The sequence below is a fragment of the Uranotaenia lowii genome, chromosome 2, assembly GCF_029784155.1.
Source record: "Uranotaenia lowii strain MFRU-FL chromosome 2, ASM2978415v1, whole genome shotgun sequence".
NCBI lineage: Eukaryota > Metazoa > Arthropoda > Insecta > Diptera > Culicidae > Uranotaenia > Uranotaenia lowii.
In genome coordinates, this window is record NC_073692.1 from 419,534 (window position 1) to 446,265 (window position 26,732).

Below are 26,732 nucleotides of genomic sequence, written 5' to 3' on the forward strand. Positions count from 1 at the left end.
TGCCATTTCTGTTATTTTTGTCTATATTGTAGTTTTTATCATTTTGACGTTTTACCACATTTTTGTAATTTTGGCCATTTTTTTTTCATTTTTGACAACTCAGTAGTTTTTGTCATTATTTGTTTATTTTGTCGTTTTATTTTTGTCATCATTTTGACTTTTTGTCATTTTTTTCATTTTTGTAAATTTTGTAATTTTTTATTTCAATTTTTGCCTTTTTTGTCATTTTTGTTATTTGGTCATTTTTTAAATTTTTGCCATTTTTGTCATTTATTTGATTTTTGTCGTTTTTATCATTTTTATTATTAATCTAATTTTAATCATTTTTGCTATTTTTATCAATTTTATCATTTTGTCAATTTTTCATTTTTGGAATTTTCGTCATATTTGCCATTTTTTGTAAATTTGTCATTTTTGTAATTTTCATAATTTTTGCTACTTTGCAATTTTTATTATTGTTGTCAATATTGTAGTTTTCATGATTTCTTCCGCTTTTCGTTATTTTTGTCATTTTTATCATTTACTTTTTTTTTTGTAATTTTTGCCTTTTTATCATTTTATTATTATTATTATTTTATCATTTTTGCCAATATTGTAGTTTTTGTTATTTGCTCCATATTTTTTTCTATAATTTTTGTCATTTCAGTCATTTGTGTCATTTTTTTCCGTCTTTTTCTGCATTTTTATCGTTTTTGAATTTTCATTTGCACTTTTTGCCATTTTTACAGTTTTGACAATATTTTAATTTTTGCCATTTTTCCGTTTTTGTCAAAATTTAATTTTTATCATTTTTGTCAATGTCATTTTAGAATTTTCACCATTATTGCCAATATTGTAGTTTTTGTTATTCTTGTCGTTTTTGTCATTTTCGTAAATATGTTTTTTTTGGAATTTTCATCATTTTTTCCACTTTGCCACTTTTTGTAATTTTTGCCATTTTTGTTATTTTTGACAACTCAGAAGTTTTTGTCATTTTTTGTTTATTTTGACGTTTTTGTGATGTTTGTCTCCATTTTGACTTTTTGTCAATTGTTTTCAATTTTGTAAATTTTGTATTTTTTTATTTCAATTTTTGCCATTTTTGTCATTTTTGTTTTTTGGTAATTTTTTTTTATTTTTTGCTGTTTTTGTCATTTATTTGATTTTTGTCGTTTTTTTTGGAATTTGTATCCTTTTTGTCGTATTCGGCATTTTTGTTTTTATTTTATCGTTTTCGGCTTTTTGGGTAGTTATTGTCAAATTTTGTCTTTTTTTAATCGTTTTAGGATTTTCATCGTTTTTGTAATTTTTGTCATTTTTTTCCATTTTTGTTTTTTTGTCGTTCTTGTTGTTTTTGTCATATTTTAATTTTTGAATTTTTTTTGTCAGTTTGTAATTTTTGTAATTTTTGTCTTTTTTGTAAATTTTGTTTTTTTTTTCAAATGTTGGCTTTTTTTGTCATTCTAGAGGGTTTTTTTTTAAATTTTTGTCATTTTTGTCGTTTTAGTAATTTTTGTCATTTTTTAAATTTTTGTTTTTTTTTATTTTTGTAGTTTTTGTTATCTTTGTAAGTTTTATAATTTTTATAAGTTTTGTAATTTTTTTTATTTTTTGTCATTTTTGTAATTTTGTTTATTTTCTCATTTTTCTCATTATTTCTTTAATTTGTTTAAATTTTAGTTTGTTTTTTTTTTTAAATTTTGCTTGTTTGTCATTTTTGTAATTTCTGTTTTTTTTTTCGTAGCTTTGCCATTTTTGTAAATTTTCCATTTTTTTTAAATTTTTGTAATTTTTTGTCATTTTTGTGTTTTTGTCACTTTTGTTATTTTTTTTCATTTTCCTAATTTTTCTTAAATTTTTGTGAGTATGTTATTTTTATCATTTTTATCATTTTTGTCGTTTTTGTAAATTTGGTATTTTTTTTATTTTCTTCTTACTTCTGTCGTTCTTGCCGTTTGGCATTTTTGTCGTTTTCATCATGTTTCTAATTTGTATCATTTTTTCTTTTTTCAGTATTGTGATTTTTCTATTTCTATTTTTCTAAATTTTTGTAATTATTGTTAACTTTGTAAGTTTTATAATTTTTTTAATTTTTTGTCATTTTTGTAATTTTGTTTATTTTCTCATTTTTCTCTTTATTTTTTTAATTTTTTAAATTTTGATTTGTTTTTTTTTTAATTTTGCTTGTTTGTCATTTTTGTAATTTCTGTTTTTTTTTCGTCGTTTTGGCATTTTTGTAAATTTTCAATTTTGCTTTTTTTTTTAATTTTTGCAGTTTTTTGTCATTTTTGTGTTCTTTGTCACTTTTGTTATTTTTTTCATTTTCCTAATTTTTTTTAAATTTTTGTGAGTATGTTATTTTTGTCATTTTTATCATTTTTGTCGTTTTTGTAAATTTGGTATTTTTTTTATTTTCTTCTTACTTCTGTCGTTCTTGCCGTTTGGCATTTTTGTCGTTTTCATCATGTTTCTAATTTGTATCATTTTTTCTTTTTTCAGTATTGTGATTTTTGTCATTTTTTCCATTTTTGGTTTTTTTGTCGTTCTTGTTATTTTTGTCAGATTTCAATTTTTGATTTTTTTTTGTCAGTTTGTTATTTTTGTAATTTTTGTCTTTTATGTAAGTTTTGTTTTTTTTTAAATGTTGGCTTTTTTGTCATTCTAGAGGGGTTTTTTCATTTTTGTCATTTTTGTCGTTTTTTTATGTTTTGTCATTATTTTAATTTTGTTTTTTTTTTTTTTTAATTTTTGTAGTTATTGTTATCTGTGTAAGTTTTATAATTTTTATAAGTTTTGTATTTTTTTTATTTTTTGTCATTTTTGTAATTTTGTTTATTTTCTCATTTTTCTCATTATTTCTGTTTTTTTTTTCGTCGTTTTGCCATTTTTGTAAATTTTCAATTTTGCATTTTTTCAATTTTTGTTATTTTTGTCATTTTTGTGTTTTTTGTCATTTTGGTGTTTTTTTGTCATTTTTGTTATTTTTATCATTTTCCTAATTTTTTTCAATTTTTGTGAGTATGTTATTTTGTCATTTTTATCATTTCAAAGTAGTCGAAGATTCCTTTGAATTCAGCTACAGTATTTGAAAGACCCAAATACTAGTATTTCACTAGCTACTTGCTAGCATCCTCAGTGGGTTAGTCGATAACCCACTGAGGATGCTAGCAAGTAGCTAGTGAAATACTAGTATTTGGGTCTTTCAAATACTGTAGCTGAATTCAAAGGAATCTTCGACTACTTTGAAATAATAGTTTCATTCAGCTAAGAGGTTCTTCAAACCTTTGATTATTAGTCATTTTTATCATTTTTGTCGTTTGTGTAAATTTTGTTATTTTTTTTTTATTTTTCAAATGTCGGCATCTTTCTGTCATTTTCGAGGGTTTGGTCATTTTTGTAATTTTATTATTTTTGTCGATTTATCAACAATCTCATTTTTCTCATTTCTGTAATTTTTTTAAATTTTAGATATTTTTTATAATTTTGCCATGTTTGTAATTTATGTTTTTCCTTGTCGTTTTGTAATTTTTGTAAATTTTGTTATTTTTGTCATTTTTTTTCAGTTTTTCCCATTTTTGTAATTTTTGTTTTTTCTGTCTTTTTTGTTATTTTAGTCATTTTCTTAATTTTTGTCATTTTTGTAAATTTTCAAATTTTGTCATTTATTTGATTTTTTTCGTTTTTGTCATTTTTGGCATTCTTATCAATTTTGTTGTATTCGACATTTTTGTATTTTTTGTCATTCTCGGCCTTTTGGGTAATTTTTGTCAAATTTTGCCTTTTTTGATAGTTTTAGAATTCTTATCATTTTTGTAATTTTTGTGAATATACTAATTTAAGCCATTCTTGCAGTTTTGTAATTTTTTTTTTGTTTTCGTCATCTTTGTAATTTTTATAATTTTGTTTTTAGTATTGTGGTTTTCGTCACTTTTGTTTTTTTTGTTATTTTTGTCAGCATTTTAACTTTTTGGAATTTTTGCAATTTTAATCAGTTTGTAATTTTTGGATCTTCATCATTTTTGTTATTTTTGTGAATTTTGTTTTTTTTTAATACAAATTTTGTGATTTTTGTGGTTTTGTTGTCATTTTTATGACATTTGTAATTTTTGTCAATTTTCTCATTTCTGTAATTTATTAAAATTTATTTATCTATTTTTCGTTGATTTTGTGATTTTTTTCATTTTCGGCCTTTTTAAAATTTCTGTCATTTTTTTTTTCGTAATTGGCATTTTTGGCCTTTTGTGTAATTTTTGTTATTAATGTGTTATTTTTTCAAATTATACCATTATTTATCTTTTTTGTCGATTCTGACATTATTGTCAATTTTCGGTTTAGTTTTTTAATTTTTTCTCCTTTTTGTCGTTTTTGCCATTTTTGTAATTTTTGTCATTTTTGTCATGTTTGTATATGTAATTTTTGTTGTTTTTGCCTTTTTGTAATTTTCTTCACTTTTGTCGTTTTTTTTTTATGTCATTTATGTCAATTGTTTATTTCTTAAGTTTTAATATTTCACTTTTCGTTGTGATGTTTCTGAACCTTTTTACGAATAAACGAAATATGATAAGATAAGGATTTTTGGTTCGGTGATTTGAAGTTATGCATTCAACAAAAATCATTCCCCTTGATATATTTTTCGAAGACCCAGATAGAGAGATCATAATAATTCTTGAAACTTTTTCGGACACCAGCTAGATAAATAACACGCCAAGCATTTGATTTCATTTTCAATTTATTAACGATTGCCATAGTCATGTACAGTTCCAATCATTATTGCATTTAACAAACTGTATACATCAACGAGCATCTGCGAGCACATCGAATTCACATATCGGTATTCTAGTTTAATATTGCGCAAATTATGTTATCATAGGTTCCCTATAAGTATAGTTTTTAGTACGGCCTTCCTTTATCAATGGTAGTCCTTTCTTAAGAACTAAAATAAGAGGCGAAGTATTTAACGGAAAGAACTTGTTTGTTTTCGGAATTTTGAATTATTTGGACTATACTACTTATTTACTAACACAGGAAGAACTCGATTTTTAAGCTGCCTGAAACGAGCTGCTTTGTTTTTTTTTGTTTTTTTCCACCGATCCAACGAATTTTTCTTTGACTTAAAGTTCGTATGGATCAACCTTTTTCCTAGAGTTTTCTAGCGTGAATTAAGACTAGAGAACCTCAATACCCTCGAGGCCCTTTTTGTTCACCTGCCTTCGTGGATTGCATACTTTTCGGCGTCGTGTCCGATTTCTGTTTTTTTTCTAGCTATTTTTTCTGCGTTCTACTAATCCTAGTTGCGGGTTTTAAACTTAGAGACAAAAATAACACTTAATAATTTGATCACAGTCAGAGTGTTTAGTTGTTTCCTAGAAAAACCTTTCTCTTTCTTCTCCTTTATCTGTATTATAATCATAAATACAGCCATTTTCGTCGTACCTCGATCGTGTTTTTGAGCTAGTCTCGAGGCCACTCGTTTAGAATAAAATTTGGTTTGGTGCTTCGTTTTTTTTGAGAGGGACTCCCCATCATCATCATCTGCGTTTGATCGTTTTAGGACATATACTGAAGAACGGATACAGATAGCAGTGTAGCGAGTAGATCCGTTTGGGGTCCGTTTTCAGATCGAATCCGTCCACCTTGACCACGTTCCATTCGTTCTTCATCCGGGCGTAGCTGAATGAAACCTGTTGGGGAGAGAGAAACACAAATCATTAATTTATTGACCAATGAGTTAGACGATTGAAAAGTTCGAACTCACCTGATCGTGGAAGGTTTCCGGCCGGATGAATTCCATCGGCTCCAGGTGCGAGTGGAATGCGTCCACTACCGTCAAAGGAACATTAAGTATGTGTTCTGTGAAAGAATTAAAATGAAAAATAAAGTTAAAAATTGTACGACCATTTCTGAGCAAACTTCAACCAACTCACCGATGATGAAACCCATGGTGACGTCATCGGGGAAGCGAATCTTGTCACCTATGGCAACGAACTTGCCGCTGCTGGCAATCGGGAGCATCTTGAGGGCCAGCGCCCGGCTGATGCAGAATCCGGCCCCGCCGGTGGCGAACCAAAAGGTCACCTTTTTGTTCACCTCCGTCGATGATTTGGCCTGTAACAAAAAAAAAAACGGAAAAGGAAGAGAGTTGAGATAAAATTTCCTTTGAAATTTTTGGTTTAAACTTTCTAGATATGAGTTCTATGGGATCAGCGTGTAAGTATTCTTAATATAAATTGTAAATTGTATTTTTTTGTTGTTATTATTTTCATCGAAGCAATCGAAAATCAATGAGATGAATAACAACCTCCGCATTGTGGTATTATCAGAAATAATATTCGGGTTACCATAGAGATGGTTTAGTATAAATAGGACACAATGTATTGTAAGCATTGTAAGTAATAAAGTATTCCATCTGCAGGACACCGAGTCGAAGCTCAGAAGGACAACAAACCAGGAGCCATTGCGAGGTCATCGAAGCAGGAACCAGAGCCACTGGAAGGTCGTCGGACCGGGGCCACTGGAAGGTCGTGGAAGGTTGTCGGACCATGAGCCTACTGGAAGGTCGTCGAATAGGGAAGCCAAATGGAGGTCGACAAGCCAGGAGACACGGGAGGTCTTCGGACAGGTGACATGGAAGGTCGTTGGTTCGCTTCCATTGGAAGCAGACCGGAATCCATAGGTCGGCGAGCCGGGAGCCAGAGGTAGGTCGTCGTACAAAAAGAAGAGCGAGGAGCCGGAACCAAACAAGTTCGACGAACTAGAGTCACTGGGAGGTCGTCGGACCAGTGCCATGGAAGGTTGTCGGGCTGGAACCACTGGGAGGCGTGAGGCCTCAGGAAAAGCGGAAAGGCGGAAAGAAAGCTTTGAGTCGCAGGAAGAGCTCCGAGAAAGTCAAAGAAAGTTCAAGTCTAAAGTCATGGAAGGTCGTCGGGCCAGAGTCATTGACGAATGCGTCATGCAATAAAGGCGACGAATGAGGTCCGGTGCGTGCGTTGAAGAGGAGCAGTCCCATCTTCAGGAAGACCCGCCGGATGCAGTTGTGAGTTGAGGAGGAGTGTTGAGATTCGTCTCATCGAAGCAATTGATGAGATAAATAGAAACACGCGCATGATGTTTATTTATCATCAGAATGAAATCCATCTCAAACTAGTTTTCAAAAAGTTTGTCTCAAGCCATTAGCTAACAAATCTCAAATTAGTTTCATATATAGTATGCCTCAGATTAGTACTTTATCAGAGTCAAATCAGTCTCGAGTCCAAGGGGCGTGAATGGAAGGTGATACGATCTCTCAAATTTCAGAATCAGCAATCAGCCATGTTGATTACGTCGTTGCGTTTGAACAGTTGAGAACTAAGTTTGACTTTTAGCACCACTGCTAGTTTGTGAATAAAGATTCCTTCTACGCCTACTTACTGTAAAAGCACTTAAAAGTCAGAGAACCTAGTATTTCAATGACCTTGCTCGAGTCAGTCTCTTGCAAAAATCAAAAATGTCTTGAAAATATTTTACATAGTATCTTGAGCAAACAAAGGTTTTGATATGACTTATAAGCTTTATAAGGCTTTTTAGCTTGACAGATGCTGAGCAATACGCCTATTTAGATTGAGATGTGTTAAGGATGCCAATTTCTGTGTTTAATGAGAATTGATTTGGACCTTTCGTTGAAGACTTTTAAAGTTTGTTGGTCATATAAGGTTTTTTTAAAGGTTCATTTCAATTTGATTGATTTTTTTTAACTGCTCAATGTCCTACTAATCCACAACTTAGGGTTTTGTGGTTCTGGATTGAAACTCAGATTCAGATTTAGACCTACGTAGTAGGAAGAATAAGCATGAGGTCCTATGTGGAACACCTTTTATTTTTAAATAACTCCAACTGTTAAAAACCGACTAGCGACAATAACCCCGGCCAGACAGCTCTGACGAGGCCAATCAGTCCGGATGACAAGGCGGAAAATACTGGAAACCGTACGAAATGTCAAATCCGTGACCGTTTTCACCAATGGGAACAATTGGGCGCGTATACAAGCGGACAAACTTCTAAACGCGCGGGATGTGAAGATAATGGGGGGAATCAGTCATTTTTCTACCGTCAATTTTTTGTTGTTGTTGTTAAGGAAAAAAACGTCTTCATTCAAGCTTCGCAGATGGGAAAAAAGATTTCTTTAATTCGTCATCAATAATAATAGTAATGGGCTGATGGAGGTGGCCCAGACGTTTTCTTCTAATTTTTTTTTTTCCGAATTGTCATGGTCGTTCTTCTGGTGGTAGCTCATTATGAATTCCAACTCCCGTTTGCCAATCACTGACTGGAAGCTGCGCGCCCGTTCTTGTCTTTTTTTCTGTCCCTCGTACCGTATTTATTTACAAACAACCACAAGTGACAATCCATGAGTTGCTGCCATCGCAGGAGGCTTATGTCATTATGCACTGAGTGAATTGTTTGGGACAAAGCTGTTTGAATCGTCCGTCCTTCCCCTCAAAATGATGATGGTGAGCAGGCGAAAAAAGGAATTTGAATATTTGAAAAATAGCTCCCATCTGCTGGACACATGTTCTTGTTGGGGGGTTTGCCGGACGCCCTCAAGATTGTGTCCAACCCGGGAGAGAGATGATGTATGATTATCACATTCGGTCACCAAAACAAGCCCACCACAACCCGAAAACCGCACAGACCGGCAGAATACAAATGGACCCCGAGCAAAAATGTCCAAAAACGGAAAGATCACCAAACGGAGATATCCGACAAGTCCCAAAAACAAATTATACGTTAGCCGAAATCGGGTGCAGCAACTAAGAGATGAGGTAAACGGAGGAGATGACAGTCCACTTGCTTGTTCTTGATGCCTTGCCGAAGATAGAATTACAATATTTTCGTGACTTTTGTAATGTCGTCTCATTGCGGGTATGCAAAGGGGGGCCAAAATTTGCGTGCAAACATCACCGTCATCATCCGGAACACGTGTTACCCGCACACCCTTTGCGACGTGGACAAATTAGGTGCCCTTTCCCCATATGAGCTTCGTCACGCGGGACTTCTCTGACAGCTGTTTGTTTACGTGTGAACTTATTAGTGTGTTTTTGTGTTTAACGTTTCATTTTTCCTTAAAAAAATTCGAAAGAATCGAATGAGGTTTTCGAAATCAGAAATAATGTTCCAAATTACTTAATTTTACTTCATAACTGCGGATTGCAACATTTGTGTTATCTGTGAAATCAGTGTAAAATCTGTCATTTGTCTACACGCAGACTTTTTCTTAGTAAAATTTTGTACAAATATTTGCGACTCAATACTTTGCATAAAATGGATTGGATGGATTGTAGAATTTGAAGCTACTTTTTATTGTTCCAAGTTGACGATACAGATTCTCGAAAGTAAAGAAGGATGCATAAATTGATTTTTTCCCGAATTATGTCAGTTTATCCCTGGGGTGGTAATAAATACAGTAAAAGAAAGTTTCCAACCAACACGGGATCTGGATCAGCTTTCCCAGAAAACGGTAGCATCGCCCAGAAGGCTTTTGCAATAAATAAACTTATTCTGTGCAAAGCGAAAATAAAACAAAACAAAAAAATCATCTGAAAAGATCTCCAACAAAAGTAATAAATAATTCATCAGCCATCGGTCGATCGGAGGAACGCAAAAACTTGGACAGCCGATTTACCGAGCCCGCAGAACCAGTTGTCACCGAATGGAACGTCGTCGTTGCCGTTGTCGTTTTCCCGTTGATGGACTCCTTGGCTGCCGCCAATGTCGGAAGAATCCGTTATCTCTCTATCAACCTGGTTTCAAATTTTTGAGGTTTTTGGGTGATTTTTATCGGGGACCTTTTTCCCCTATGGATGATTGTGCGAAACGCATCACAAAACGGGGAAAGGTTCCTTAAATGGCGCATTCTCTTGATTTGCGATTTTTGATTGGCGATGCCTGAATATCGAAAAGGACGATCAGAATATTTGAGAACGAATGGGAACAAAAACTTGACCCAATTGAAGAAATGATCTTCGATTGTGTGATCTGAAGAAACTAACAATCGCTTCTTTTATGGACCTTTTCAAAAGCGATATTCAAGTTGAAAATCATTAAAATTAAAAAAAATTACAAAAATTACAATAATTACAAAAATTATAAAAATTACGAAAATTACAAAAATCACAAAAATGGCAAAAATGACAAATATGACAAAAATAACAAAAATTATAAAAACAACAAAAAATACAAAGATTGAAGAAAAAAACAAAATTGACAAAAATGACAAAAATGACAAAAATGACAAAAATGACAAAAATGACAAAAATGACAAAAATGACAAAAATGACAAAAATGACAAAAATGACAAAAATGACAAAAATGACAAAAATGACAAAAATGACAAAAATGACAAAAATGACAAAAATGACAAAAATGACAAAAATGACAAAAATGACAAAAATGACAAAAATGACAAAAATGACAAAAATGACAAAAATGACAAAAATGACAAAAATGACAAAAATGACAAAAATGACAAAAATGACAAAAATGACAAAAATGACAAAAATGAAAAAATTAAAAAAATGACAAAAATGACAAAAATGACAAAAATGACAAAAATGACAAAAATGACAAAAATGACAAAAATGACAAAAATGACAAAAATGACAAAAATGACAAAAATGACAAAAATGACAAAAATGACAAAAATGACAAAAATGACAAAAATGACAAAAATGACAAAAATGACAAAAATTATAAAAATTACAAAAATCACAAAAATGGCAAAAATGACAAATATGACAAAAATGACAAAAATTATAAAAACAACAAAAAATACAAAGATTGAAGAAAAAAACAAAATTGACAAAAATGACAAAAATGACAAAAATGACAAAAATGACAAAAATGACAAAAATGACAAAAATGACAAAAATGACAAAAATGACAAAAATGACAAAAATGACAAAAATGACAAAAATGACAAAAATGACAAAAATGACAAAAATGACAAAAATGACAAAAATGACAAAAATGACAAAAATTATAAAAATTACAAAAATCACAAAAATGGCAAAAATGACAAATATGACAAAAATAACAAAAATTATAAAAACAACAAAAAATACAAAGATTGAAGAAAAAAACAAAATTGACAAAAATGACAAAAATGACAAAAATGACAAAAATGACAAAAATGACAAAAATGACAAAAATGACAAAAATGACAAAAATGACAAAAATGACAAAAATGACAAAAATGACAAAAATGACAAAAATGACAAAAATGACAAAAATGACAAAAATGACAAAAATGACAAAAATGACAAAAATGACAAAAATGACAAAAAATGACAAAAGTGACAAAAATGACAAAAATGACAAAAATGACAAAAATGACAAAAATGACAAAAATGACAAAAATGACAAAAATGACAAAAATGACAAAAATGACAAAAATGACAAAAATGACAAAAATGACAAAAATGACAAAAATGACAAAAAATGACAAAAATGACAAAAATGACAAAAATGACAAAAATGACAAAAATGACAAAAATGACAAAAATGACAAAAATGACAAAAATGACAAAAATGACAAAAATGATAAAAATGACAAAAATGACAAAAATGACAAAAATGACAAAATTGACAAAAATGACAAAAATGACAAAAATGATAAAAATGACAAAAATGACAAAACTGACAAAACTGACAAAAATGACAAAAATGACAAAAATGACAAAAATGACAAAAATGAAAAAAATGACAAAAATGACAAAAATGACAAAAATGATAAAAATGACAAAAATGACAAAAATGACAAAAATGACAAAAATGACAAAAATGACAAAAATGACAAAAATGACAAAAATGACAAAAATGACCAAAATGACAAAAATGACAAAAATGACAAAAATGACAAAAATGACAAAAATGACAAAAATGACAAAAATGACAAAAATGACAAAAATGACAAAAATGACAAAAATGACAAAAATGACAAAAATGACAAAAATGACAAAAATGACAAAAATGACAAAAATGACAAAAATGACAAAAATGACAAAAATGACAAAAATGACAAAAATGACAAAAATGACAAAAATGACAAAAATGACAAAAATGACAAAAATGATAAAAATGACAAAAATGACAAAAATGACAAAAATGACAAAAATGACAAAATTGACAAAAATGACAAAAACGACAAAACTGACAAAACTGACAAAAATGACAAAAATGACAAAAATGACAAAAATGACAAAAATGACAAAAATGACAAAAATGACAAAAATGACAAAAATGACAAAAATGACAAAAATGACAAAAATGACAAAAATGACAAAAATGACAAAAATGACAAAAATGACAAAAATGACAAAAATGACAAAAATGACAAAAATGACAAAAATGACAAAAATGACAAAAATGACAAAAATGACAAAAATGACAAAAATGACAAAAATGACAAAAATGACAAAAATGACAAAAATGACAAAAATGACAAAAATGACAAAAATGACAAAAATGACAAAAATGACAAAAATGACAAAAATGACAAAAATGACAAAAATGACAAAAATGACAAAAATGACAAAAATGACAAAAATGACAAAAATGACAAAAATGACAAAAATGACAAAAATGACAAAAATGACAAAAATGACAAAAATGACAAAAATGACAAAAATGACAAAAATGACAAAAATGACAAAAATGACAAAAATGACAAAAATGACAAAAATGACAAAAATGACAAAAATGACAAAAATGACAAAAATGACAAAAATGACAAAAATGACAAAAATGACAAAAATGACAAAAATGACAAAAATGACAAAAATGACAAAAATGACAAAAATGACCAAAATAACAAAAATGACAAAAATGACAAAACTGACAAAAATGACAAAAATGACAAAAATGACAAAAATGACAAAAATGACAAAAATGACAAAAATGACAAAAATGACAAAAATGACAAAAATGACAAAAATGACAAAAATGACAAAAATGACAAAAATGACAAAAATGACAAAAATGACAAAAATGACAAAAATGACAAAAATGACAAAAATGACAAAACTGACAAAAATGACAAAAATGACAAAAATTATAAAAATTACAAAAATCACAAAAATGGCAAAAATGACAAATATGACAAAAATAACAAAAATTATAAAAACAACAAAAAATACAAAGATTGAAGAAAAAAACAAAATTGACAAAAATGACAAAAATGACAAAAATGACAAAAATGACAAAAATGACAAAAATGACAAAAATGACAAAAATGACAAAAATGACAAAAATGACAAAAATGACAAAAATGACAAAAATGACAAAAATGACAAAAATGACAAAAATGACAAAAATGACAAAAATGACAAAAATGACAAAAATGACAAAAATGACAAAAATGACAAAAATGACAAAAATGACAAAAATGACAAAAATGACAGAAATGACAGAAATGTCAAAAATGACAGAAATGACAAAAATGACAAAAATGACAAAAATGACTAAAATGACAAAAATGACAAAAATGACAAAAATGACAAAAATGACAAAAATGACAAAAATGACAAAAATGACAAAAATGACAAAAATGACAAAAATGACAAAAATGACAAAAATGACAAAAATGACAAAAATGACAAAAATGACAAAAATGACAAAAATGACAAAAATGACAAAAATGACAAAAATGACAAAAATGACAAAAATGACAAAAATGACAAAAATGACAAAAATGACAAAAAATGACGAGAATGACGAGAATGACTAAAATGACTGAAAATTACAAGAGTTTGCTGGAAATCTAAAAATTACAAAATTTACAAAAATTGAATCAAAAGGGAGCAAAAATTTTACAAACATGGAAAGTTGAACAAAAATGGAACGAAATTAATTGGAAACGGAACAAAAATGAAACAAAAAATCGAACAAAATTGGAACAAAAGTTACTCATGATTCATCAAAATTTTGGCTGAAAAATGCATCAAAATATCTGATAATTTTTCATCTCTGTTTGATTTCTTAAAAAAGGCATTATTGACCTAAACTTCAAATTGCTCAATCAAACTGCACTCAGAAATGCCAGTTAGGGTTAACAAGCTGCCGACATACGCACATAACGGTTCTCAATAACTCAGTCTCCCGAGTAGTATGTCACCCAATCTGACCAGGGAGGAGAAAAATTAAACGGGAAAAAAGGAACGCTGGAAGAATCAAGATCATCTTCCCATGGGCGCACTAAACCGCACTAATCGCGCCTCGGAACAGACGTTAATTGATGATAATGCGCATATGGATAGTTGTGTTGTGGACACTAGCTTTGCTAGCTAACTTCAGTTGATGGGGACCATTTTTCATAGCCCCATCACTTCAGCTTATGTATGTTGGTGGGACCAAGCTTGACACTTGAGAGTTGATAATAAGATGAAACGTGAAGATCACATTTCACGCAGCAACGAATGCTTTTCAGAAAGGGGTGTGCGGATGTTTATGTTTCAATGTGCTTATGTGGCTATGTGATGCTATCAACTTACGCTATCGAGGAAGATCTCCAGCGGCGAAGAGATGCTGGGCTTCCCCAGGTACCAATCCTGCGTGGGGCTGTACTCGTCCAGCAGCCGGACCAGCCGGGGCACGTTCACGTAGTTGTCGTCGTCGAAGTGGCACCACCATCTGGAAGAAAATAGGAGAAAAAAATTGGTTAGTTAGGGGGATTTTCATTCGATTTGATTATGATTAATTTCTATAAAAATGTTAGGTTTATTTTGAGCAACAAAAGGTGATCAGAATGACGTGTTTTCAAAGTTTTTTTTTCTGGGCAATCACTTTTATTAAAAAATAATCCTCAGTAGGCTTTCCTTGAATCATTTTGAAGTTTTATTTTCCCCATTTGGTAGCTCAGGTCAAAATTACCACGTTTAAAAATGTCCCAGGAAGATTTGTTTGCCCTGGTCGATGAAGCCGTTGGCTGTGCGCAAGGTATCATCAGCTGCAATCCGTTGAATCAGGTGTTGAAGTTGCTGGCTCGAACGGTGGAAGAAATCAAGCAGGAAATTTACGCCGAGCCATCATCGGGGGAGACGGTCACCCTTCAGGAAGATGCTTCCCCAGCGGAACAGCTCGGGCAGCTCTGTAACACTCTGCAAATGCATGCCAATACAATCCTGGCGATGGAAGCTACGCTCAAAGACTTGGAGGAGCGACTCAAGAAATGCTGCGAGGAAAACGTCCAAGGTTTCAGCGAAAAATTCGAGGAACAGGTAGGGAAAATGCTCGCGATGGAAGGGCAGCTGAAAACTACCGAAGATCGGTTGACGGCCGTTGAAGACTTGCTCTCACGCCTGCAGCAGCTTTTCGACGAACTGAACTGCAAAGTAATTGGGATTGAACAGAACAAGAGTGAGTGTTCCGACAAGCTAACTGAACTGGAAGGGAAGTTCGATACGATAGCTTGTCTTGCGGAAGCCTTGGAAGCTCTCAAAGCGCAGCTTCAACAAATGATGGAAGAACGAGACGCGATGAATGCAAGATTTGCTAAACTCGAAGCCGATAATGCCCTGCTCTGCGAACAGATGACGAAACTGGTGGAAGATAATGCCAAAATGAGTTCGCAGTTTGAGAAAATGGAAGCTGCCAGAAAGTCCGGGGAGCTACCTGAATCGGCCGGCACCACTCAGAAGCTAAAAGCCGACCTCAATTGTCTCGCCTGCGATACGATGGTGAAACAGCGAAAAGTGGAAGACAAACCGCCAGTGGTTTCCAACCGTAGAACGACCAGCAAGATCGTCCGGAAACCGGTCGTCCGGGGCGAAGTGCTGGCTCGGGTTCGGGGAAAGCGTGCCGTTGGAGGTTCCCACACCAAAGTGGCAGCAAACGAACGCGTGTTTCGAGAAGGCAGCGAATCACTGTGTGCCTGCCTTTCCGACACATCTAGTAATCCTCGACCGGGAACTGCAAACTCGTCACAAATTGAGAAATAGTTTTGCACCTGTCAGCTGCTGCTGCTGCTAACAATGAATCTGAACACAAGTCTTCCCAGGAAAGCGTGGAAGTCGGCGGGGCGTAGAAATCGGACCAGCAGCTCGGATCAGCAGCAGCAGAACTTGCCGCAGCCAATGCGCAACTGCGGCGGAGGGTACACGGTCACCAAGCCCGGTGAGAAGGTCTTCCGCCGGCAGGATGTTCTCGATGCCGGTGTCAAAATGCCCAAAATACTGAAAAGATTGTGAATAAAATTGATCGTGTTTGAAAAACATTTTGAGTTTTCCTTTTTTTATCGTATAAGCTACATCCCCTTTGCTTAAATTTTTTGTCAATATTCGTAAAACCTGCTTTAGCCGAAGAAGTCGTTGAGATAGTGTAATGTCGCTCAACCAGCTCCTACACAGACCGTCTGCTACTCTCGGGTGTCTAGCTACCAATGGCCCTCGTGGCTCGGTCGGGCTACGTTCGTTTGAGAGGGAAGCATGAACATGTACACCCGCATATGCCATGAATAATATCAAAGGACAATAGAGTATAAAAAGCACTGTGGCTTTAAGCTACGATACTACATTTACTTTTTCCTTTTCTTTTTTTTTTTAGATTATTCCCAACCTAGTCTCAAGTTCACTTGTTACTTAAATAACTCTTTAAATCTAAGGTGCTTTCAGATTTGGGTGCAGCATCACGTTTGTCGTTTTTATTGATGAAACCAAACTCGATCTCCACTTTTTCTTCTCATACTCATATCAGGTGGCCTACTCATTCGTCTTCTTTTTTCTGATTTCGGTATATATGTTTTCCAGGTATCAGACTTTGTTAAGTGTTGCGTATCTTATCCATCTCTCTCTTAATTTCATTGCCACTCCTGTTATATTATACCAGGTCCTCAGCTCATCATCCTAATCACTGTTGAGGTTATATATGGATTAAATTTGTCTTGAATATCACCAACAGCATCTTTGAAACAATTGTTGTTTTGAAGTTGTCTATGAAGATGTCCGATACATATTGGATTACTCATTCGACACTTATGCCAGTAAAATGTTACTCTCTTCAACTGATTCTACTGTTTCGCTTAAGAACGTTACAATATGCTCCCATTACAATAAACTAACCCTAACAGTTCTTCGTTTTAAGCTGTCCGAGTTACTTTTAAACGTTTCATTGGATTCGTAGCACTACTGCTTCAACTTCTTGACAGTCCTTAGATATCTATTTTAATCGGTGTGCCGGGTTTTATTATCAATGCCTTGATTCGTAATCTTCATCTCATGACCATTTAGGCTCTAGCAAATACCCAATACTCAAAATGTCCACTGATACCTCTAAGCGTTCACCATTCGTTTCTGTCGATTCAAATAGATTTTCATACGAACAAAACTGAAAATACTGCCACCTTAACTTATTCTACAGTTCCTTTTTATATATAAACGTATCTTCAGTTAGGCAACTACCTCGTGCTCAGATCTTCAAAAAAAAACACTCACTAGGCGATAAAGCTGATATCAATAATGAGTTTGAATTGATTATTGTTGAATCATTCTAGTGGTGTATAGTTAACGATTCAAATCTTGTCAGATTTCACACAAACCTAGTTTGCCTGCCAGAAAAAGTCCTTAGAATAATCCATAATCTAAAACATCCCGCGTCATTCAATTTCTATACTTCTTAGACTGCAGATGCAACTTCAACTTTTTCAATAAAATGGACCACAACAACCTCAACAACCACAACAATCGATCACCTTGTTTGATTACAGAAGTAAAAGATCCCGAAACTAACAACTCATCATATCAATAGATCTCCAGTCCTTCGAAACCTCTGACCACCATAAATCACTCTTTGCAACCATTTAAGCCTGCATACAGATTCCCACAAAAAATCTATCCAGCTCATCACTATAACTGCAATACCCCGTATTCCCCGCCTAATCCAATCGTCGTAGGTCTTAAAAGAATGATAGGGCTAGCTTCGAGGATAAACCAAGTGCGCTCTTCTTCAGTGTTTGTCAACAATTCGTCACACTCAATCGCATATTTCGCTCAGAAAAATGCCAAAACTCGCCTTTTGTCTTTATTAGTAATACTTTACACCTATGAGGCAATTCGTGCAAAATTCGCCTTAACCAACATATTTTTTTTTTGAGTCGACACTTTGTCGTCAATCTTAATTACTGATACAAACGCAGCTATCATATTCCAACCGTACTGTCATCGACAACGTGAGAAGTTCCAGTTCGAAACATTTAACCCACTATGTGCTTTCACCACTCTTTCAACTTCCAAGACTTGTCCTACGACACTAGATTGCCAGGTGTTCTTATTAGTCAGTAAAACACAGACTTTTGACCAATCTTCCAGATATAACTCCAGATTGTTCATAATTAGCCCTGATTTTTTTCAACACATCCCTGCATTGTCGTGACTGACCGCCTTTTTTCTAAAATCCTTTTCATTTTTCTCACCATTTTCTTCGAGACCTTTCTTTCAAACTTTACCTTTTTTTCACACTCCATTCATCCCTTCAAAAGTTCCGTCTTTACTCCGAGAAACTAGTCTGTAAACTGACTGTTTTTTTTTCTCTCTTTTTCGTTGGCGTTAGATTTATTCTTTTCTTTCCTACTCATTCCCCGTTTTACGATTCCTTCTGTCAGTTGCAGGGCTGTTGCATGGCATGTGCTCTTCAAACGCTTCAAACATTATTGTATAAGTGCTGCCATATATATTTTTTATTTTATTTATTGTTTTTTCATTCGAATTATTAATAATCATATTGTTACTCATATTTTGAATTGCATTTACTGTTTATTCAATTTGTATTATTTACACTCCTATTATTCTCTACATTCGCCTTCACCCCTATACTTTTTTAATAATTGATATTAATTAGACATTTCTTTCTGCTCAAATAATTTAACTTTTTTATGCCTCAAACATTTCCATTGAAATGTTCAATGACGTTTAATAATTTACATTACGTTGTAGATGGAACCTATCTTCAGTGCGTGAAATAAAAGTTACCAAATAACGAATCGAGCATTCAATCGCTCAGTAGATATTATCATTTATTTTTCAATAATGTAGACTGCATAACCCATACTACCCTTCATCGATTTTTCAAAAACAATAACCCGATGTTATCAGCATTCATCGTTGTTCAACCTGACCTCAGGTATAGCTGATTTAAGTTGACTTATATCGCATCCATGTATCTAATCCTTTTTCTTTGAATTTTTCCTATTTTTTTATATCTTTATCCACTCGCTCAACACATAAATCTATATGTTACCAAAATTTCAATTTTAAAGCGATAATCTCATCTATGTTCAATCTCTCCGATATTCTCAAATTCCAGTTGAGCTTATTCTGCATTCACTTTGTAGAAAAAGAAGTAACCACTTGAATAATTTCGAATAAGTGTGCAGGTTTTTTTTTCTGACAGAGTAACGTAACGTAACACTTCCTTGAACGATAACGTCAACAAACCGAACAAATCGATCGGTCACAAAAACAAATCGTTAAGAAAATATCACCAATTTTTCTTTTCGGTTCATTAAAAAAAACTCTATAATAATACCGAACAAGATTCCCGTCACCGACGATAGTGCAAGGAATTGGTTTACTATTCCTGGGAAGCTTGGGACATAACCGTCACAACCAATGTGAATTAATAATGGTAATATGTACGGTAATAGTCATGTATTTCATTGTTATTCGTTTTAGATTCCGAACCTTCTTACTTCTATACTAATATCAGTTCATTCGTTTCGCATCACTCACTGGAGACGGTCGAGTTTGTTTTCTCTCGCGTGTGTGGCAAAAGTTTTTTTTTTATTTGCCCCTTATACCTACCGTGTAGTGCCGCTATCCGAATTATCCGGACTTATGTACCGTTACACCGGATAGCTTAGTTCAGAACGGCAGTGAAATTTTAACGCTCGTGTAGCTGGTTCGTCAAATCACCCAGCAAATTATCACCCCGGCTGAATACAATAGCCTTGGTTCAGCATCCATTCGCCATCAAACAAAGGACCACGTTGTTGGCATCAGGTTTGATAGAGTGGTCCACATTAATAGAGTGGTTCATTTTTTTTTTTCCCAAAAAGTTTTTGGGTTTTTATTTTATTTTTTTTTTATTTGGTTTTCTTCTTTAGCTTTCCTCTTTCGTTATTATTACTATATAAATTATAAGATTTTTTTTTTTTTTTTTGAAATTTATATTATATATAAATTTTCTTTTTTTAATTTAATTTTAAATTGCGGTTGCATCTCCTCCAGAGCCCATTAGTTCGGAAAGTCACCGGCTGATGGATGACGACGGCGAGACGGGCAAAGATCCCCCTTTACGGGAGGATATTTCCGAGGAAATTCTTTCCGAGGAAATTGTTTCCAAAGAAACATTACAAGACCACCCGATGTACCTCACGGACACGGAAGATGACCCTTCTCCTCTCCCAAAGACCCTTTTCCCACAAATGCCTTTTGTGTTTGGAAACTCCACGCTAGCATCAACCCCTCAAGCAAACTCCCCCGTTGAAAAAGATAATGAGTTGCCTCAAACTGCCCCTCGCCGTCGGGTTTACCAACCTGAATCGACGGGACCTTGGGTAGTTTACATCCGGTCCAAAACTAATGGGAAATCACCCAATGTGATTTCAATCGCCCGGGACCTTGATCGTTCTTACCCTTCCGTAATCAGCTACCAGCCGATGAGACCGCACAAGATGCGCATTGTTGTTGGTAGCCTGAAGGAAGCAAATGCCATTGCTTGTGACCCGAAGTTTACGATCGAATACCGCGTATACGTTCCCGCTCGTGACGTGGAAATCGACGGAGTGGTAACCGAAGAGGGTTTGACCGTCGATGACCTAATGGAATCCGGGGTTGGCCGATTCAAAGACCCTGGTCTCCCCACGGTCAAGGTGCTGGACGCGCGTCAGCTGAAATCAGCATCAGGCGAGGGGGAAAAGAGAACATTTTCCCTGTCGAACTCTTTTCGGGTTACCTTTTCCGGCACTGCACTTCCTGATTACGTTGCGATCGGGAAGGTTCGTCTACCTGTGAGACTTTATGTGCCTTCGGTCATGTTCTGCCAGAATTGCAAGCAGTTGGATCATACGGCCGCCTACTGTTGCAATCAGGCACGCTGCTCTAAGTGCGGGGAGAAGCATGCGGAAGCTTCGTGTGAAATACAAGCATTAAGCAAGTGTTTGTATTGCACAGGCGAGGAATCTCATGCTCTCTCGGCGTGTCCGAAGTACATATCGCGCCGGGAAAAAATCAAGACTTCTTTAAAAACCCGCTCTAAGAAATCATATAGAGACATGCTGATGAAGTCTTTGCCAATCGTCTCAGAGAACCAGTTTGGCCTTCTAAGTGAGTATGAATCCGAAGGGGAGGATCCATGTGAAGGAACATCAGCTGGGCCATTTGTTAAAAAAAATGTTTCACAGGCTCCAAAAAGGAAACGCACAACTAACACACAACCCCGATCAGCTGCCAGCAAAGTTAATAAAACAAAAAATCCTCAAAGTGGAAATAGTTATTCTACCCCTCCTATTCAGAGACCTCCGGGTTTTAATCCGTCCCCGAAGGACTTCCCTCCACTTTCTGGTAAGTCAAAACCCCAGACTTCCCTTCAGAATTCAGGACCATCAGTAGCTAACAGGAATGCAACAATTCCCAGAGAAACTGCATCTGATCCATCGTCGAACAGTTTGCCCAGCTTTTCATCTGATGGTAAGATGAAATTTTCGGAAATTGTTGCGTTCATCTTGGACTTTTTCAGTGTACCAGCAGGTTGGAGGACTATGATTAATATGTTTGTACCTCTTTTGAGAGAAGTCTTGAAAAAGAAAGCTTGTACTATGACCCTCATCGCAGAAGCAATTTCTTTTGATGAATAACTCGTCCACTGAGGTAAGAGAAATTGTTTCTGTATTGCAATGGAACTGCAGAAGTATTTTACCAAAATTAGACTCCTTTAAAGTATTGGTACACAATTTGAATTGTGATGTGTTCGCCTTATGCGAAACTTGGCTCTCTCCAAACACTGATTTCAACTTCCATAGCCACAATATTATTCGCCTGGATCGAGATGGGCAAAGAGGAGGTGGCGTTCTTTTGGGGATCAAGAAATGCCACTCTTTCTATCGTATTCCACTACAACCATCTCCAGGTATTGAAGTCGTCAGTTGCCAAGCTAGAATTAAAGGCCAAGACCTTTGCCTAGCCTCGGTATATATTCCGCCAAATTCAAGCGTGAGCGGGAACCAATTGGCGAATATTATTTCACTTCTTCCAGAACCCCGACTAGTTCTGGGAGACTTCAACTCCCATGGCGTGGGCTGGGGTAGCTCACGTGATGATGATCGTGCTAACATGATATATGAGCTGTGCGACGACTTCAACATGACTGTCTTAAACAATGGGGAAGTGACTCGAATTAATGGATCCCAATCACAGCATAGTATTTTAGACCTTTCTTTAGCTTCTTCCTCTCTGAGCTTGGATTGTACGTGGAAGGTAATCCAAGACCCTCAGGGAAGCGATCATTTGCCTATCAATATTTCTATCACCAGTGGTCGTAGTCCACCCGAAGAGATCAATATTCCTTATGACCTCACAAAGAATATAGATTGGAAAAAGTATGCATCAGGTGTCATTGAAGCCATCGACTCAACGGATGAACTGCCTCCGGAGGCAGAGTACAGTTTTATTTCCGGGACAATTGTGGACTGTGCAATCGGGGCACAGGTCAGACGGAATGAAAGCTCGACGATACAGAAACGGCCTCCCACTCCATGGTGGGATGGAGACTGCTCACGCGCGCGAGGTGAAAAATGCAAGGCGTTTATTGAGTTTCGCAGAACTGGATTGCCAGAGAAGTTCCAACGTTACTTGTCCTTGGAACGCAAGTTCAAGAACTTGATCAGGGGCAAGAAACGTGGGTACTGGCGGCGATTCGTAGATGGGTTATCTCGAGAAACGTCACTGCACACGCTTTGGAGAACAGCTCGAAACATGCGAAATCATACACCTTCGAACGAAAGTGAGGAAAGCTCGAGTCGTTGGCTGACACAGTTCGCGAAAAAGGTCTGTCCAGACGCAGTACCAGCTCAGAAAAACTATCGGGATACAGAGAATAGTTCCGAAACGGAGGATCAATTCTCGATGGTCGAACTTTCACTTGCGCTCTGGTCATGTAACAATTCCGCTCCCGGACTGGACAGAATCAAATTCAACTTGTTGAAGAATCTGCCAGATACCGCTAAGAAACGCTTGTTGAATTTATTCAATAAGTGTTTAGAGATGAACATTGTGCCGCATGAATGGAGACAGGTGAAAGTTATCGCCATCCAAAAACCGGGAAAACCAGTTTCTGATTACAATTCGTATAGGCCGATCGCAATGCTCTCGTGTCTCCGGAAATTACTCGAAAAAATGATTCTCTTTCGGCTGGATAAATGGGTTGAATCAAACAATCTCTTGTCAAGTACACAATTTGGATTCCGTAGAGGAAAGGGTACGAACGACTGTCTAGCATTACTTTCATCAGACATTCAATTGGCGTTTGCCCAAAAAGAGCAGATGGGGGCAGTATTTCTGGACATCAAAGGGGCATTCGATTCGGTGTCCATAGAAGTGCTATCTAGTAATCTTAACTCTTGCGGACTTTCACCAATATTGAATAATTTTCTTTATAACCTGTTGTCTGAAAAAATCATGCATTTTAGTCATGGAGAAACCAAAGTTGAACGAATTAGTTACATGGGTCTACCCCAAGGCTCATGTTTAAGCCCCCTGCTATACAACTTTTATGTCCGAGAAATCGATGCTTGTATGGCACAAAATTGTACGCTAAGACAGCTTGCGGATGACTGTGTTGTTCATATCACAGGTAAAAAAGGCACTCAAATTAAACCTCCGTTACAAGAAACTCTAAATAATTTATCACATTGGGCCAGGAATCTAGGCATCGAGTTTTCGCCTAGTAAAACCGAGTTAGTAGTTTTTTCAAGGAAGCATTCCCCTCCTCAAATAGAGCTCCTTATGATGGGTAGAACTCTAACTCAATCTCTTAGTTTTAAATATTTGGGTGTCTGGTTCGACTCTAAATGCCTCTGGGGAAAACATATTAGGTACTTGACTCAAAAATGCCAAAAGAGAATCAATTTTCTTCGAACGATTACTGGAACCTGGTGGGGTGCTCATCCACAGGACCTCATCAGGTTATACCAAACAACGATACTGTCGGTCATAGAATACGGAAGCTTTTGCTTTGGGTCCGCCGCGCAAACCCACTTGATTAAACTAGAACGAATACAGTATCGTTGTTTGCGTATTGCCATGGGTTGTATGCAGTCGACACATACGATGTGTCTCGAAGTACTGGCGGGAATAATGCCGTTGAAAAATCGGTTCTTCGATTTATCGCTACGTTTCCTAATTCGAAGTGTTACTATGAATCCTTTGGTGATAGAAAATTTGGAAAGGCTTATGAATATTAATCCGCTAGTAAAATATGTAAACAATTATGAAACTTTTAGTCAATTAGAAATAAATCCTTCTTTATTAAATTCGGACACGAGTCACTTTTACCCGATTAGCAGTTCCTTGATAAGATTCGATCTGTCCATGACCGCTGACATCCGTGGAATACCAGATCACGTCCGACCCCACGTCATTCCTTCAATCTTTGCATCAAAAGTACGTGAAATTGACCCTACAAAAATGTTCTTTACTGATGGTTCTAGAATCGACGGCGCGACTGGTTTCGCAGTGTACAATGAGCGCTTTGAAGCTTCGTTCAAGCTTCGAGAGCCATGCTCCGTTTACGTTGCTGAATTAGCCGCAATTTATTGTAGCTTGGAACACATTCGCACACTGCCCGTAGACCACTATTTCATCTATTCGGATAGTCTCAGCTCCGTTGAGGCGATTCGATCGATGAAACTGATGAAGCGCTCTTCCCATTTTTTGCTGGAAATTTCAGGGATATTGGGCGCTTTGATCGAAAATTCGTACAGGATTACCTTAGCTTGGATCCCGTCTCATTGTCTTATTCAAGGCAATGAGAATGCGGACTCATTGGCTAAGGTGGGCGCGTTACAAGGTGAAATTTTTGAGAGGATAATAACTTACAATGAATATTTTTCAATACCTCGCACTTTAGCGATTAACGCTTGGCAGTCTAGCTGGGATAATGGCACAAAGGGACGTTGGTTCCATACGATTATCCCTAAGGTTCCGACGAAGGCATGGTTTAAGCATTTTAACATGAGTCGCGATTTCATTCGCGTGGTTTCTCGGCTCATGTCAAATCACTGCCGGCTTGACGCGCATTTGTTTCGTATACAACTAGTTACAAGCAATGTTTGTGTTTGTGGGGATGGCTACCACGACATTGATCATGTTGTGTGGACGTGTGAACGGTTTGATCGATCGAGGGCTTGGCTACTGGATACCCTTAGGGCCCGAAGTAAACTACCTGGGGTTCCAATTCGAGACATCTTGGCAAACTTAGATCTTGAATATTTGTACCCTATATACAAATATCTTAAAATGTCTGACTTGGTCGTTTAGTCCTCTTCCTCTCTGTCTTTACTCTATCTAATGCTCTTTTCGTCTATTCATTAGAACAACCTCTCGTCCGACCGGTTCGATAACACCGGAATGAAGGCTGGCCAGGAACACAATACCTGCGGTAGCTTACGAAACCACGCTACAGGAAGCCACCACCGACCAAAGACGGAAATCTGTTCTCGAGAGTGACCCTACACAATCCTCTTTCCCTCCCTCTTAGTTAATCAATTAACAGTTGAGTAACCGCGACGATTACGGCCCCCCTCTTACTAACACCACATAAAAGTGAAAGTGAATACTCGGCAAAAAAAAAACTTTATGAGTTAAATGCCTTAATAAAGCTACCTGTAAATAAAAAAAAAAAAAAACTAATATCAGTTCGCCTCTGGAGATGAAGACATCACCAATCTCATAAAATGGTTGCTTAAGGTCCCCTTGTTCTGACTAAATCACAAATAGCCGTTTCCGGACGAAGAAGAGAGCTGCGGGAAATTGACAATCGACATGGTATGGCATTTTTTACAATAACGGGTGGAAAATAGCAAAAATACTTCGACCAGCTTTGGCAGGATCTGTTTACACTAATTACGGATGAGCTGAGTACTGAGAACACAAACCTTCGAACTACGGTTGACGAATTCAACCTTCGTCGATCAAGGAAAGCTTATGTTCAGTTCAACCTGCTGCAGCACAGCCTGCCGTTTTCAGTTTAAGCGTTCCCAGCAGCCTCGTTCAGGAAACGTTCATCTGTCTACTAGTTCAGATATTTAGGGCGCTAAAAATCACAATAATAGTGCTCGACACAATCGCATTTCTACTGTGCCAAATGCCGAAGCCTTTCGCCCTCACATCAGTAACGGAAGCGGAAACAGGTCATATATCGAAACTCAAACGGGGTAAATTATTCTCTAACTTCCAACCCCCAGAACAAGTATACGACAGTTACCCAATAGGGGCATCGCTAGACGTCCAGCACAGTTTAGAGGTAACGTGACGTCTACCGGGACCGTTCTAGTCAATGATGCCAACAAGTACCGCGTTTTGTCTAAACCACAAATGGCCAGACAAGGAAAAAACTGTATCATCACACTCTAGGCCTCGGATCGTTCTCAGCAAACATCAGGTTTCGATAGTTTATTGATGGTTTCATTTTTTTTGTTTTATAGTTTTATAGCTTTAAACTTCGGGTAAATTTAT

The 26,732-nt window shown here is 35.4% G+C and overlaps 1 protein-coding gene across 1 annotated transcript; it reads right to left on the reverse strand.

Annotated features, from left to right (window-relative positions):
- Positions 1–4,690: 4,690 nt before the first annotated feature.
- On the reverse strand, positions 4,691–14,835 carry LOC129748065 (fringe glycosyltransferase-like). Its single transcript, XM_055742533.1, has 5 exons — positions 14,822–14,835; positions 14,502–14,640; positions 5,904–6,084; positions 5,735–5,829; positions 4,691–5,660 (listed from the first exon to the last, which is right to left on the reverse strand). The coding sequence occupies exons 1-5, from the start codon at positions 14,833–14,835 to the stop codon at positions 5,508–5,510; spliced, it is 582 nt and encodes a 193-aa protein (XP_055598508.1). The 3' UTR covers positions 4,691–5,507.
- Positions 14,836–26,732: the final 11,897 nt, after the last annotated feature.

Bases quoted from the DNA above. Each gene is read 5' to 3' on its own strand.
- LOC129748065 (XM_055742533.1), bottom strand. The intron at 5,830-5,903 runs GTGAGTTGGTTG...ATTCTTTCACAG, and splicing joins CACCATGGGTTTCATCATCG to AACACATACTTAATGTTCCT. The intron at 5,661-5,734 runs GTGAGTTCGAAC...TCTCCCCAACAG, and splicing joins CGGAAACCTTCCACGATCAG to GTTTCATTCAGCTACGCCCG.